The sequence below is a fragment of the Diadema setosum genome, chromosome 12 (genome assembly GCF_964275005.1).
Source record: "Diadema setosum chromosome 12, eeDiaSeto1, whole genome shotgun sequence".
In the NCBI taxonomy this organism is placed as follows: Eukaryota; Metazoa; Echinodermata; class Echinoidea; order Diadematoida; family Diadematidae; genus Diadema; species Diadema setosum.
Genome location: NC_092696.1, coordinates 7,757,568 through 7,770,219, shown reverse-complemented (window position 1 = coordinate 7,770,219; position 12,652 = coordinate 7,757,568). Strand labels below are relative to the sequence as shown.

The window sequence follows — 12,652 nt, the reverse complement described above, 5'->3', positions numbered from 1 at the left end:
TACAAATGTAACCATGGTTTAAACCGTGGACAAAAACCATGGAGTGCCAAGTGATGCACAGAATATTTCATTACAAAATTGGTCATTTCGTCGACAAAATGACTATTTCGTTAATCAAATTATCATTTCATGGACGAAATGTTCATTTAGTTACAAAATGTTGTCATTTCGTTACAAAATAATCGTTTCATCAACGAAATGACTGATTTCGTAAAGAAATATTCCATGTGACACTTGGCGCTCCATGGTTTTTGTCCATGGTTTAAACCATGGTTTCATTTGTACTACCTTCGTGAATTCAGGCCTATGATATGTGCCCAACATGCATTTCTCAAAACTGAACATCATTTTGCATTTGTACATAGATGTAGTTGGAAATGTTGGACAAATTGTACACAGTGAACCATTCATTTGTTGACTGTTTCCCAAGATGGTCGAAAGTAGAAATTGTTTTTACCTGCTCTTTGCCTTGTTAGTGTGTAGCTCTGCTGTAGAAGAGTGTTTTCAGATCGGATCCAATGCAGAAAAAAAAGGCCATAGTACACTTGAAACACTGTGGTGTGAATGTACTATGTACCATCCACTGTCTTCATCAGAATGAGCTTGATCAACTTATTTATGGGTTTTATTCTTATTTTTCATGGGCTGATGTTCCGTGATGGGACTCTGTAATGATTGGTCAATGTTGGTGAAAAGGTTTTATTTTTGTCATTCTTTCTTCTTTTTCCTTTTATATTTTGATTCCTGGGGAATTTCCACCTTTCTCTCTCTCTCTTCCTCTCTCTTTCTCTCTTTCTTAATACTTATTATCTATAAAGTAGATTCTCAGATGTTTTCTTTGCATCGACGTACAATAAAATTGTTGGCTGACAGCCATATCATTCTATTTCATTTGTATTTGTTTGCCACATTTCACTGCCATCAACATGAAGTAAATCAACTTTTGATTGTGATGCAAATTGTGTAGGGGTTTATCCCAGGTATTGGCTGAGGATTTATTGGCCTAGAGCAGAATAGATGAGAGGCTTTTGTGTCTTGTTCGTATCTTTTTATTTTTATTTTTTTTTTTGACTTCTTGGGAAGTTCCACCTCGACAAAATCATTTCCCGTCACACCCCTCTTTTTTGTCTGTTTGTTCCTGCTCAAGTATGTTACATATATCTGCCGGGAAAGACCATATTGGGGCATTTCAGGAAGCATTTTGTCAATTTTTTTTTCTGACAAACTGTAACATTATATGCTACTGAAATCCTTGCATCTGATTTGCTGAGAGCAAATTTGTCAGATAATGTAACTATATCCGACAAAACGCTTCATGAAATGCCCCCTGCTGAATTGGTAACAATGTCAACCTCACGTAGCATGTTTTATGGTCAGTCTCTCAAACTATTTTTTTTTTTTATTACTGAAACCTTTTTGCTTTTCCCTTGTAATATCCTGTCTATCAGAAATATCAGCAGCAAACTTCAGTGTTCTATAATCACATTTTTCACACAGAAACTCTAATGAAATGTGTAGCGTTGAAAAATCTACCCAATATTATCAAAACATGAACTACAATTCTACTCAAGATACCTACAGTCTAGATGTCACAAGTTTCTCATTTGCTGCTGTTAATAGTATCATGGCTGTGACAAGAAGGTACACTTACATCTTGTCCATGATGCTGTTGACATCACATAGGGTGAGTCATTTTTATGCCTCCTCCATGAAGTGTTGCTGGAGGCATTATGTTTTCGTAAGTTCATTTTTTCATGGACATTTTGAAAAGAGGCCAGAGTCTCAGTGAAGCTAGCTAGCTTATTCTTTGTTTTTATAGGGCTGGCTAGACACTTGTAGTGATTAGTGTATCACTGTGTGTATATATGTGTAGTTAGGGTAGTTTGTGTGGTGCTGGTGTAATGGTTTGTACACGGCATGCATAAACGTGTCTACACGTAGTGATACGGCGAATTGATCATTCGCTTGCACATTTAATATATTAAAATGCAGACAATAGCACTCTATCATCTCTCAGCACTAGTTACACAATTTCTTAAGAATTTAAACACACATTTCAAAGACTTTCTGCGTGAAACAATGAGAATAGATGAGGCTACTCTGGAAAACTTCTCCCTGTTAGTACCGAAAGGCCTACCCAATTATCCAGTAAATATAACACGCATCTGAACTGTCTGTTCACACTATATGTGAATTAAGTGGTACTGTACCCGATTAAGAGACTTATCTGATTATATGGAGACTACTGTATCAGTGGAGTTCTCATGGCCTGTTAGACCCCGTTACAGTGCGAGACTCGGCCGCAGCCGAGCCCGCCTTCATTTCAGTGTAAACGCGCTATAGGCCAAATGTGAGGCCAAAAATTGGCCTCGCATTTGGCCACGCTCTGGAGGTGGTCTCGGCCGCTGAACTTCTGGTATGTACCAGGTATGCCACTTTGTTTGTTTGTTTTTTTTCTCCCTATCAAACTGGTGAGAGAAAAATAGCCCCCCCCCCCCCCATGCCATGTAAAGGAAAAGATAAAAACATAAAGAACCAATATCTCTCAGGTTATTGAATTGTGATGCTGGAAGAATTGATGAATAAAGATATCTTCATAAAGTCACGATTGACCTATGATAACATACTGAGCCTTTAGTACAATGATGAGACAAACAAAGTGGTGTCAATGATGGAATCAGATGAAAGGTTGTGGCAGGTTACTTCTGGAAATAAAAACCTAGATGTGCTCATGATACTTATTTGTGTTACTTATTGAAGTTGTTTGTCATGCCAATGATGAATAAAGGATAAGAGAAAAAGAATGAACCCTTGGCAATGACTTGCTTGAAAAAGATATGGCACAGACGAATTGTTCCAAGGGCACTCAGTTGTCTTTTATGTTAACATCCTGTGCACCAGTGGTTGAGTGGGCTTGAAAGACTACCAGCACAAAGATCAGATACATAACAGTCACATTCTTGGCATTGCAAACAGGATGTGAACAAGGACAAGCATTATATACTTTATAAAAACCTTAACATGTACGTGGGAACAGTGTCAATATGCATAGAAGCTAGCCTCATATGTAAACAGTCGCTGGTATTGTTATAAATGTCATAAATTGAAATGCGTATTGATTTGGAAAGAAGAACAACAACAGCAACAACACAATAACTATATCATTTATATAATGTAGAATGTAGAATGTGCAGTTAGCCTAACTTTTGAAGTGGTTATTGATGATTTCATGGAATAATGAAGTTGCATGTCCCAGAGATATTGTATGCCAAGGCTATGTGCATGGGAATTGGAGGGAGTGGGACTGGAAAACTATTAACACAAAGATCAGAGACACAATAGTCACATACTTGCTATTCAAGACAATAATGTGAATAAAAACAAGCATTTTAGTTTACAAAGACCCTGTCCGTGGGAACAGCATCAACTTGTGGTATAGATGCCAGCCTCATATGTAAACAGTGGCGGGTATTGTTACAAATGTCACAAATTGAAAGGTGTCTCGATGTGGGGAAAAGAAAACCCCATAACACTCGTGAGTTATTTCATTTGTGTCAATTGTGCAGTTCACATTTTGATGGAATAAAATGAACTGTCCTGAAGATACTGTGTGCCAAAATGTGCAAAGTGAACTTAGAGTATGTAAAGGTGTTTCATATAGTGCATTGTACGCACAAAGCTTGATAAAGTACAATGTAGAGTAGAATGTGCCGCTGCGTCACACTTTTGCATGAAAGATTCCACACCCCTGGAGGGTGTCTTAATTCTTTCAATGTCCCTGCTTGAAGTTTGACAAGTTTTCTACTGCACTTGTCAGATTTTATTCTGTTGCATGTGAGAAGGTACAGTAATATATGCTGTAAAAGTGGATATTTTCGCGCGGCTAATTTTTCGCGCTCGGTAGGGGTAAGAAGAGTCTCGCGTGTTTTTAATTCCTGGGAAATAAGACGTCAACTACTGGGTTTCGGGTTGCGCGAAATGAGTGAAAATTTCAATACCGTGAAAATTTCCACTTTTACAGTAACATGTCCTAAAAAAAAGAAAAAAAAAAAAAGGACATATTGGTAGTTCACCTAACTTTACTTTGTTTAGGGATTGGCTAGAGTGCTTACTGTGCCAAGTGACACTGATATCTTTGATCTAATTGTCAATGAATAGAGATTAGCTAATCTCCCTAATCCCTCTTGTGTCACAATGGCCTTCCTGTTGGTCTAGTAAAGACTTCACATGAAGCGGCTTGACAACTTTAAAGGGATGGTACAGTATTGGTGGAGATGAGAATTGGGCTTTTAACTCTTTGCGAGATACCAAGAAAACACTTACGAAATAGTGGTACAGAGCATGTGTACCATTTTAAGAGAAATTCAGAGTTTATTTGATAAAAATCTGGTTTGGAATGACTGAAGCATCCAAAAACAAAGTAAAACAAAGCGATCATAATGAAAGGTGGGTCCCACACTTTATTAGAATTGCTCTGTTTTGGATATCTCAGCCATTTCAAAACCAATTTTCATCAAGTAAATGTTGAATTTCTCATGGAATTACATGCCCTTTCATATTTCATAAGAGGTTTCTCAATATCTCACCAAAAAAGTGTTAAGAAACCTGAAATTAGGTTTCAACCAAAACTATGCAATCCCTTTAAGACTAGGTCAAGTTTCGATGGATTACTGAATGCTGCTGAAAAGGCTTGGCAAGTTGCAGTAACATGCATGTCACAAAAGAGTTCAGAAATCTCTATGTTGACGTATATATTGCACTGTCGTCTCTTTGATGTGTATGCTCTCGTAAGTTTGCAGAACTCTGTTTACCCTTTTTTCCCATCATATCAGCCTGTCATTGATTCATTTCTTTTCCCTGTTCTTGAAAGTCACCTAAAGTTCCTACTCACAAGTTTTGAATTTGTAATTGGATTGAAACAAATTTAGACTTAATATATTTCCACAATAAACATGAGCTTGTAAATATCTGTACTGCATCTTAATATTCATGATGCTGACAGTCTATGATTGACAAAACCTTGTGGACCCATAGAAATTTGTAATGACCATAATGAGAAACCTACCGAGAAATCCAAACGGATGAATGCACAAAATACAACAAATGGGAATAAATGTATTCGCTAACTTGGTACTAATCAAGACAATGCAGAGCATAACATTTAGCAAACAGATAAGAATTATACCATTGTTAATTTAATTCATGATCACAAACTTTCCAAATTCATGACAAATGATAGCATATGATTATGCACTATTCAAATATATTTTCATGAGATTCATTGGGTATACAATCTGTATATTTTCACTATGTACTGGTAGAAGCTGTGCCAAGACCAAGCAGGACATGGTATCGGGATCCAAATTTTCTTCTTGGTTTTACAGTATACTGGTATAAAGAAAACTTTCTCTTGTCACAAAGTTTGATAGAAACATAACATGCCGTAGTCATTCACAAAAATTTAAGTTATATTGTATGCAGATTTGTTTCTAATTAACTGCACATTACCTGTTAGCTGCTAATGCATGATGGGTCTGATGGAGTATAGAAGTTGTATGAATGCTAGGCATTGGTCTTTTAGTTTCTAATGGCCCAATTGGTTTTGATGGAGTGCAATATAACAGCTGCCAAACTCAGATTTTCCCCTGTATTGCACTGATGATTCTTGCATCTTAAAGTGTCAGAGTGGTAAATACGTGGCATTTCCATATAAGTGTGAATTAGCATTAAAAAACAACAACTACAACAACAACAACAACTTGTGCTCTGTGGGTTATGCTATGACAGGGCTGCACGCTAACCCATTTTTTCTACTGGTCCAACCTGTCTGTCGGACAAGTAGGTATTCAGTTTTTCTATGTTTTACTGGACTGGTCCATTCCTGAAAAAGCTACTGGTCCGACAGTGATTTTTACTGCTCAGGGACCATCGGACCAGTGCCAGTGTGCACCCTTGGCTATGATCACATTCAAAAGCCTGACTGTGCAATTGTATACAAAAAAATACACATCAGTGAGAGCATTCAGTGGTAAAAATGTACCACACATGATATTTCCAAGCAGTCTTTACATACGTGAGGCAATAGCTGAGTGTATTTGGACTGTTTCAAAAGTACCAAGTGTTGGTAACTTCACTGATCGCTGAACAAAATGGGTTCCAAAATGAGGAAACAGATTCTTGTCATGTGATAAATCACCCGCATAGTGCTATTACAGTGTACAATCTTGTATGTTACTAGGTCTACATCTAACTAAGATCGAATATCGAATCTCACTGGTCATTATACTGTACTTATGACCGGCAATTAAAAGCAAAATTATGTGTCAGGCAAAATGAATGCCTAGTCACATGCATGCTCTCAACCAATCCGATTAGGATTTGTTTCATTAATATAGAACAACCCCTTTCACCCCTTTTGGAAGACAAAGCTGTGGAAAGAATAGCAGTCTTTTATTGCACACATTCTTGTCATCAGACAGGACTGGGGAGATCTTTTTTGCTTTCAACTAATATTGATCTTCATTTCTGCTCTCATTTCCCCCATTCCAGGTCAGAGCATGAGTACGAACTTGAGCTGCGGTATGATCTATACACCCGCAAGCACACCCAGTGGTTCTACTTCCGCTTCTCGAACGTACGGCGGAACGTCCGCTACCGCTTCACCATCACCAATTTCATGAAGGTAGGCAACAGCTGTTTTGTTATTCAATTTGGTACCTTGAACACATTGAAGACAGCCAGCTACCAATGGTTTGCAGAGTGACAATGTATGTGTATATGATACTGTAAAAAGAGGAACGTTCGCATGCATTTTAATTTCGCGAATTTCGCGAAATTAAAATGCACGCAAAAATTCTTGCGTACACAATATGCATTGGCTGCCAGTTGCAATTCGCGATAATTTCATGCTGCGCAAAAGGCCATCGGCTGCAATTCGCGAAATGTTCAAGCCGCGAATATATCGTGTTTTACAGTATTTGTTTGTATGTGGTATTAAAGCCATGTTTACATGTGTATGGAAAAGCTGAATTTCTAACAACAACAACAACAAAAAGCAACAATCTTTTATTAACACTGGCAAAGCAAATTTATAGAAATACCCAGGAATCACAATGTTGCTTTTTCTTAAAACTTTTGGATGTTTTTAGATTATTGCACATGCCTTGCTCCTTTTGACCTGGCACATAGACTCTCCAAATTAGTGTAGTATGTAAACAAGAGTAACTGTCAGTGTCCAGTTCCTTATGAGATTTGGAGTTGATTTGTATTCAATGGCAATTAACCTAACAAGTTCTTGGGTAATCTTTCTACTGTGATTATCATTATCTCTTGACATAACTGGCAAGTCTTTACAAGTTTGCTGTCTATCCTGTAGTGGAGGGAGATAAGATGTATTTGTTAAATCTGCACAAAATCAGAAAACAAAAGGCCAGTTTTGTGACAGAAACATAACTACAATCTTTCTAAAATTTGTTGCAAATTTAAGATTTAGTGGCTTATTATATTGCTGAATCCAGATGAACAATGGTTAATGAGCAAAATGGGGCTGGAAAGAAAGAGAAAACTTTGCTCAGTTTTATAAAATACTAAATGTGGACAAAATACTGTTAAAGTCAATGACTTGTCCTGCACTGTCCAGCTCACAGTCAAATCCAACGCCATGTTATCAGTAAATGGCCAAACAGTCCAATTTAAATTGGGAAGTGTAGTTATACCAAACCTGTTAACATCAAAGGCACACTGGTTTAAGCTTATAACATGGCCACTGATATAAGATACAGCAGTAACTGTCATCCTTATATTGTCTTTTGCTCAATTCACCATCTTTCATCCTGCATGTCAGATAGAAGTTGATGTCACCTCTTGTATTAATCCTGTGCTTTTGTTAAAAGAAAAAAAACACACAAACCTCTTCCAACTTTGGTATCGTGAACTGTGGTCACACTGGCAAAAGTTCTGAGAGTGTAAGTTCTCAAAGTATTGCCAGTCTGAACACCAAATTCCTGAATAACTTCTTGCAAAACTTCCTCTAAAACTAAGGAAATTTCCCAAACCACAGGAAATGTTCTTATTCTCAAAGTTTGTGCATTCAGAATACACTCAGCTGAAAAGTGTGAATGGACAAGCAAACTTTGAGAATTGTTCTTGAAGTAATTCTTGATAAACTTTTCACAGTTTTGCCCAGTGTGTCTCCAGGTATCAAAGAAAATACAGTTAAACTCGCCTAAGTCGACGTCGCATATATCGAATAATCGCGCAAGTCGAAGAGTTTAAAAAGTCCTGATTTTTCCCCATTGACTTACGTGTATTAATTCACTCACAAGTCAAATTTTTTAGGTCGAATACTCGCCTAAGTCGATGAAATTCCATGAACACTTTCATGGAAAAACCATTGAATTCACTGTGCCTAAGTCGAATAAGATTTTATTGTGCAATAAATCACTGTCAAAATCATGAGACGCCAGTTTTTGTTTACATACTATATACCAAAAGAAACTGCGTTAAAACATTAACGTTTCATTTACGCAAGCGGTTTCACCTGAATCGTTATTAACGCAAACTAACGATCGGGAAAATTAACGTTTGTAGTAACGATGAGTAACGATCCCAAGCGCAAATTAACGATGTTTCGTTGACATTAACGATAGTAATGCAAGAACTCACGCGAGATTTTGGTTTCCGTTACCCAGACCTGGTGAAAGGACGACGTATCGCCTCTGCCGAGTGTAGCGATCAATGCCTTTAGCGGAGTCTTTTCGCGAATGGTTAATATATGCAACTGGGGTCACCAAAAACGCACGCCGTGCCAACAACAACAACAACAAAAAAAGCCGGATGTTTGCCTTCAGTTTTGGAAATGAACAGCGGTAACAGTCGGCTCCATAAGATGCTAGAATAAATGTCAGATGTTTGCTCTTAATTTTGGAAATGAATAGCGGTAATATTCAAAGTGGATAAAGCGTCTTGCTGAAGGGCAAATATCGGGCACACCGCTCCAGCTCTCAGCTCCAAAGTAGACAACATACAAATGTACATTATACACGTGTATGCGTGGTGTAACTGTAAGTCGATTTTATTTCGACTTACGCACAAGTCGAAACTCGCCTAAGTCGATGTATTTTGCTCAGTCCCGAGAAGATCGACTTATGCGAGTTTAACTGTATGATTTTGTGATTGAGGTCGCTGACATAGTTATGATTCTTGTCTTCTTCCTGAATATAAGTTTTGAGCAATTTCACATCAAAATAAGCAAATGGTGTGAATTGTTATTGGAAGTAGGCAAGACATACTGTAGCATCTTCTGTTTTTTTTTTCTTTCCTTCCTTTTCTATACTTAGGTGAAACAAATGTGTGTAATATTTGATGTTTTTCATGTATGGTTGTTTTTCTCATTGCTCCCTGCACAATGTCTTCTTCAGTCTGGAAGCTTGTATAACAGCGGCATGCGGCCACTGATGTATTCAGAGCAGGACGCACAGACCAGAGGGATCGGCTGGCGAAGGGTAGGGGAGGACATCAAGTACTACAAGAACGATGTCAGGTTGGTTAGTCCATTACTCATGTGTAGAGATCGTGGTTCCAACTCCAATAAGCCAAGTCCTGGGTACAGTAGGCCAAGTCATATCAAAGTCCATTGTGACAAGTCTCATGTTTAATAGGCCAGTTGGCCAGGTCCTTTAATAGGCAATTTTGCCAAGCCTTAAATCCTGTGGGCAAGTATCCATAAAAAGAGCAGTAAATGTTCTCCTTTGTTCTTTGCATTCTTTGGTTGCTGTTATCTTGTGCTCCACAGCTCATCAAGTGCATGATTTGATACTATCCCAATTTGTTTTTCTTTTGCGTTTTCACTTTGTTTGTGGCAATTGAAAGCAAGCACGACTTTATTGTCCTCTTTTTTTTTTTGGGGGGGGGGGGGGGGGGGCTCAGAGAGAGAAATGTCATGTGAGTGGTGTTTCTGTAGCTGTACCCTTACAGCCTGAGGAGCTGCAATGTCATAGAAGTGCATGCTTGCATGCAGCTTGCGTGGCAAGCCAAATGTCTCATAAATAAAAACAAATTGGTTTATCGAACGATGAACTCAGTTCATCGCTTTTATGGGACATTTGGCTTGCCGTAAGCATGCTCTCATTCAGTTTGTGCCCATGACATTTTCCTCCTGATATAGAGAGCAAATTGCAATGATAGTTGCCATAAAGACTGCTTTGTTTGTTTGTGTGTGTTTGTCTTTTTGTTCAATTTATTGCCAAGGCTACATCTGTATGTGTCTAATTTGCAGCTTGCCACACACTGTCAAATGGTACAACTATACATTGTGTGTGACAGCAGAATCCTCTTTACATGTTAAATTGTATGTAGTTTGAACGCATTGTTGTAGAATTCTTTTGTATCTGTTGATTGATGGCAGCATTGTGTGGGTTGGTGGACATTAAAATGATTTTGACCTTAAACAGGATCCATTTTACTGGTTTATTTTTTTTTGAAGAAGAAAGTAACATAATCCTATTCTGCCATTTGGAAAAAAAAAGAGAGAAGAAAATTACTTCTACCTCGGTTGCAGATGCCTAGTATTACTTTAAATATTTCCTTATCACAGGTATGATTGTTGTTTTGTTGCAATGTTAAAGGGTACTGAATGTTTTCTCAGTCTTTTATGTTATGCTGCCAAATCATATTGTAGCATGTGCCCACTGTTTATTGTTTTTATCACCTTACGTTCAGCCGTCGGGTTGTCAAGAAAAGTTAAGTAGAACCATCATTATTGTAAAATTCTTCCCTCTACAATATCCTTCTCATGATCCCTTGCGGCTTCATTTCATAATATACCTCAGTAACCATCCTAACCATTCCACTAATCACAATTAATCTTTGTTGGATGGGACACATTGGAGGGGAATGTTTTTCATTAATCTTTCTTCTGCTCTTAACTCCTGCATTCAACATGATTGCCAAAAAAAAAAAAAGTAGTTTTCATTTCAAAAGATATCATCTGATAAAAGGAGGATGCCAATATGGTGACTTGTTATCTCTCATTTGTTTTTGTTTGTTTTTTTGTTGCCTATCATTATCATTATTACAGACAATGTTATGTAATGTAGTGCAATGTAATATAATATATCATGTAATACAATTTAATATTGTATTATATAGTAAAATATATTACATTATAATGTGAAATAATATAATATGATATAATGTAATATAATATAATACAATGATATAATATAATACAATATAATATAATATGATATGATATAATATAGTATGATATAATACAATACAATATAATATGATATAATATAATGTGATATAATTTGATACAATATAATATAATGTAATATAATATAATGTAATGTAATACAATATAAGATAATATGATATAGTATTATAATATATATCTGTCATATATACTATTAAAGAGCTAGTTCAGTCTTCTAATGTGTGTTTCAACATAATACAGTGTAGCTTGTTTCAGTCACAGCCACCACACACTGTAATCATTCACCTCATTCAAGATACATTGACATGCTGGCAAGCAGCGTATCAGGAATTCCTACCAAATGTGACCCGCTACAACAAAAAGGTCCTAAAGTCGCGCACGGTCGAAGCCGTGAAAATCGAGTTTGAAGTCAGAGCATTAAAATTGGTCAGAACTTACGATTTTCTGATTTTGACATATTATTGGAGTCTGACATATCTTCTATCATCTGTCGAAATTTTGAAGCAAAATGATGAAAGGAAAGACCAAAAAAATAGCGTTTCTCTGAGCCATGTTTTTTGGCATTTCAACAAAGCAGAAACTGGTTTGAAAATTTGGATTGAGCGCCACAGATAGGCTCCGCCCCTAACAATGACCAGAGTGATCTCATTGGTCAGTTTGCTGCTTGCTGCTAACCGAAGCGTGAAGCTCGCACACTGTTGACTGGTGACTGGTGCGTGCAGGTGGGGTGCTCTATGCTCAGCCGTTTCTCACATCCTGGTCACTGATTGGTCGGTGAGGAGACCGCCGACCCTGTGCTTGAACGAACTTTTCGGGGGTTGCTAGGGCTTAATTACCTTCTATTGTCCGGAGCTGAAAACTGACTTGCGTGTCCCTTGATCGCGATTGCGTCGAAAGGAAAACTTTTAGGGCGTTTTTCTCGAAACAGTGATTTCCTAGACGTCTCGACATGCTCTCTTTTAAACATCGATGTCTCCGCAGCCGATTATTTTTATAAGATGTGTTACATATCAATTTAAAGCAGAAAGATTAGGGAATTATGTCATGCAATTTTCAATTAATCGACCGCGCCCGACTTTAGGATCATTTTGTTGTAGCGGGTCACAAATGCTATCATTGTAATCCCCCCCCCCCATTTCATCAAAACATTAAAAAAAAAAAAACTTTCTACTGGGTTGCCATTTTTTTTTTTCTTCATCTCTTGGGAAAACACTGCAAAGTCAATTTGATACACTTCGCAGAAATGCACGCAACACACACACACATATCAGTCTATCACGGAGTATGCCATATGTGGTAGACATGGATGTTTGTTTGTTTGTTTTTTCTTACTCCCCTTGAATTAGTCATGCTTATTAGGCGTAATGACTTTGTAAAACAAATGCTTTCGATTTCTCATATACTGCACTCTGAGTATTACAAGGTCATGTAATG

General features: G+C 37.4%; 1 protein-coding gene across 1 annotated transcript in view; it reads left to right on the top strand.

Annotated features, from left to right (window-relative positions):
• Positions 1-12,652, top strand: part of LOC140236336 (cytosolic carboxypeptidase 2-like) — a 158,517-nt gene that overhangs the window by 87,171 nt on the left and 58,694 nt on the right. Inside the window, 2 exon segments of the mRNA XM_072316292.1 lie at positions 6,550-6,682; positions 9,420-9,562. Of these exon segments, the coding sequence (XP_072172393.1) occupies positions 6,550-6,682; positions 9,420-9,562 (276 nt within the window).